This window comes from Stigmatopora nigra, chromosome 15 (genome assembly GCF_051989575.1).
Source record: "Stigmatopora nigra isolate UIUO_SnigA chromosome 15, RoL_Snig_1.1, whole genome shotgun sequence".
Lineage (NCBI taxonomy): Eukaryota > Metazoa > Chordata > Actinopteri > Syngnathiformes > Syngnathidae > Stigmatopora > Stigmatopora nigra.
Window position 1 is genome coordinate 5,880,736 of NC_135522.1, and position 3,839 is coordinate 5,884,574.

Here is a 3,839-nt window from a genome sequence, read left to right on the forward strand (position 1 = left end):
AAATGCCTATCAATGTTTTATTGAATGTTCAAATACATCACCATTTAATTATTCATCGATTAGTTAGTCACTTCAGCCTTTGACGGTACTAAATGTACAATTATTTTTTTTCTGGGAGAAATGGATTGGACGTCTCGTGCCATCAATCACAATCAAATTAGTTAAATATTGTTTATGGGTTGGGCAACACAATAGACCTATGAAGATAAACATAACTGCAACGTGGCCTTTGACAAACTTGAGTCAGACACCTATTTTCTGCTGACAACAAGCTCAGTTTAAATCCTCCCTATCAGAGCAAAGGTAACTTGACGCAGTAACTTCATCAAGTGTACTATTTACAACTCTCTAACTGCTTTCTGCAGCCCACACATTGGATCAGCAGCTTGTCAGATTACTCAACTACGCATGTCATCCATCTAAGCACTGTCTCAGTCCCGCTTAATTAGGCTCACCCATTTACTAGGTCACCCCATGCTGGGACGGCGCTAGATGTCCAATCTGTTTGAACTGTAAAGGCAGGCAACAAATGAACAGATAAGGCAGTTTTCATTATTTAAAATTGTATTTAAATATATTGATTCATTTGAAATAATATGTCAATGATACATATGAATATGAAGTTCAGGTGCATTCAACTTTAAACTTTTGACATTATATAGTATATCTTGGAAATATTGTGATTACTTTCTCCCCCAAATGCTGCAATCTGTGATTATTTATACACAATTCTTTGTGACCATAGAGATGATCGTCCTATTGCACGCTCTTCTCTTGATCTGCGCATATTGGACAACTGCGCTGATTGGTGGAATCAGCTCAGAGGAGGTTTGTCTTCAAGATGGCAAGCACAAGACTATGCCCAGCCCTGAACCTAACCTGAGGGAGTGCACACTCTATGCAGACAGTGAGTGACTGACTGCCTGTTTGCCTCATTCGAAACACTGCAAGCGGGATGCAATGGCACCTTGACTGACAAATGGCTGCCTGTTTTCTATCTGACAGATAGCTGCTGTACGCAAGAGGACATTCAGGACATTTTTCAATCTCCCCCAGCCAGCAATCAGAATGAACCGTGGGACAAGTGTGGGTCATTAAGTCCTGAGTAAGCTACAAATATGGATTCAATGCACGACAAACACACACTGTATTCCCTATGCAATCTCATTTTTGTGACAACATTTTAGAAGTGTTAGAGGTCAAACAAGTGTAAAAACATTTAAGGCAGTGGTTTCGCAGTTTTGTTTTTACAATTTATACAACCCATTTATAGAGCAGGTGACCATTTTTGATAATAAAAGAAATTCAAATGTAAATTTAATGACATCCACATACATGGACATCACATTTCTGCCTATGTAAGTCACAACGTTAACAATTTCTATACACGTTTGGTACATGAACTAAAAAAATGATGCCCTAAATTCTATATACTTCAATATTGATCAGTATGTGAATAAACTGCCAACTTTATATAACAGAAAACCAATCACACTGTGGAAGCAGTGTATCTCTGAGCAATGACTGTCCCCTCTCCCGACTTAGGTGTGAAGGCTTCCTGAAGCGCGTGTCATGTTTCTACCGCTGCTCCCCAGATGCTGCCCGCTGGCCTCACCCTCATCGCCACGCCTACATCCAGGCCGTGCCCCTCTGCCACAGCTTTTGCCGGGACTGGTGAGAATGGCGAGCCAGTGTGCCAAAAGATATACAATAAGCTTTAATAGTATTCAAAATCATGGACGGCATGTAGCTAAAAAAATGTACCAAAATAAGAAATAGTTTTGTGTCATCTCACTGCACCCTAACAGACAACATAAATATAGTATATTCTAGGGCATGCAATAGCATTAGACTGACTTTGCCATGGGCTTTTTTGTTTGTTTGTTTGTTTTTTCATTTTTTTTATGTAGGTTTGATGCCTGTAGGACAGATTTGACATGTGCGCGTAATTGGGCCGCTGACCCCAGAGGACAGAACTGCACTGGAAGCTGTGTTCAATATGAGCAGGTATGACAGTATGTGTGTATCAAGTTTAATGTGCATGCATAGCATGTATGTTGTTGAAATATTTGACATTGGGCACCAGGCCGTAGTTAGCTGGTATAGTCTCCAGCACCCCTCGCAAGCCATACGAGGATAATATATTACTACTACTTTCTATAACTAAAAAGAAAATCTACTTTTTTTCCACCTTTATGGCAATAGATGTCCAATCCTTTTTGACACACAGGGATGAATATATATGTATGTATATTTGTGCCCAGATGTATCAACATGGCAGAGATCTGTGTGAAAGTCTTTGGGGTAATGCCTTCATGACTGTTGAAGATGCAGCTGAGGATGTCAGAGGGAACGACAGTCCGGGGAATGGACGCCGTTGTGGTTGCCTAACACTCAGTCCTTCGGACAAGGACGTGATTGCAGCCCTCCGGGCCCACCAGGATGACCCGGAGGACCCAGATACAACCAAGACTGGATTGCCTATGTATAAGTCTCCATGCCATACCAAGATGGCTCCACAGATGAAGATCTACAAGAAGGGGAACTCAGTCCTTCGCAAACGTTCCATCATAGTTGACGATGGGGAGGGGAGTGGAAGTGGCCTGTAGAGAATTAAGTTTAGTGAAGATGTTTAGAGATAATAATTAGATGTTATTGTCATATTTCAGCAGTGGTGGAAAGTAATGAATTACATTTATTCCCGTTACTGTCGAACAAAGTTTTTTTTAATCTGTTATTTTCCGTTTAAATTTAAATGAATTTAAATGTTTAGATGTCCAATCCATTTGAACTGAGAGGTTTGGCAGTGAATGGAAATTTGTTCTGTTTATACCAAATTTCCCAGTTTATGAAGTGGATTAGACATCAGTAGTTATTGGTGGCGAGTTAGGAGATTTTAAAATGATTATAAAATAAAATAAATAAAATGAAAATAGGAGCGAGGGTTGTGGGATCGATCGATCAGGGGGTTAATCTTGCACCTGGGTGCGTTTATGGGCGTCTACCTGATTTGATTGATTACTGCAACGCCAGAATGCCAAACATAACAGAAAAACTAATGTTATGTCAAAAAAATGCATTCCATTTTTGCCATGAAATCGGATGTGGTTGCTCAACGTCACAGAGATCGCTAAAGTAAACGTCAGGTATGTTACGATATTGATTTAACAAATGCTTCGGCTGCAAGGGACATAACGTTGGTAAATAGCCTAACTAGCATCATTTAATGCTTTAATAACGCTCAATTTCTTTAAAAGAATGGATCCTGATACTGCGATACTGTTGTGCTCATATGATAAGTAGTGATGTACCACTCGTGTAGAAATACCTTTACTTGAGTATTTATTTGTACTTTTTCCACCCTATAATCACAGGCATAATGTGATCAGAATTCTTGAATAATGCATATAAAATATTAATGATCGGATCTTTGGTTTGTAGCTTATTATAAAGTTTTACTCAATAAGTAACTCATCGTTGACATTAGTGGCAATTTCATTACTCTACTGTCTAAATAATGCTGTCATCAAACATTCCAAACAGAACTTATTGTATTGTTGTATTGTTTATGAGAACATTTTCACATCCACTAAGGATTTAAGTATTTGGGATAGGAAAGATGTGTCAATAAAACTATAGTAAAAAAAACATCAAGGTTTAGTATTCCATGTTCTCTCTAGACTAAATCCATAAAAGAAATGTGAAGTAATATTATTTCTAATAGCTTGAGTTTCAATCCTCTGTGAATGTTTCTAATCTGAGGATTTCATCTAGTAAAATTGATGTTTATGTATTTTTCCTTGTTCTCAATAAAGAAAACTTCCTGTAAAATGTAAAAA

General features: G+C 38.3%; 1 protein-coding gene across 1 annotated transcript; it reads left to right on the forward strand.

Annotated features, from left to right (window-relative positions):
- Positions 1 to 717: 717 nt before the first annotated feature.
- Positions 718 to 3,839, forward strand: rtbdn (retbindin). Its single transcript, XM_077735041.1, has 5 exons — positions 718 to 907; positions 1,006 to 1,105; positions 1,546 to 1,674; positions 1,911 to 2,007; positions 2,265 to 3,839. Exons 1-5 carry the CDS (start codon positions 748 to 750, stop codon positions 2,607 to 2,609), a joined length of 831 nt encoding a protein of 276 aa, XP_077591167.1. The 5' UTR covers positions 718 to 747; the 3' UTR covers positions 2,610 to 3,839.

Bases quoted from the DNA above. Each gene is read 5' to 3' on its own strand.
- rtbdn (XM_077735041.1), top strand. From the start codon at position 748: ATGATCGTCCTATTGCACGCTCTTCTCTTGATCTGCGCATATTGGACA. The intron at 908-1,005 runs GTGAGTGACTGA...TCTATCTGACAG, and splicing joins GTGCACACTCTATGCAGACA to ATAGCTGCTGTACGCAAGAG. The intron at 1,675-1,910 runs GTGAGAATGGCG...TTTTTTATGTAG, and splicing joins CACAGCTTTTGCCGGGACTG to GTTTGATGCCTGTAGGACAG.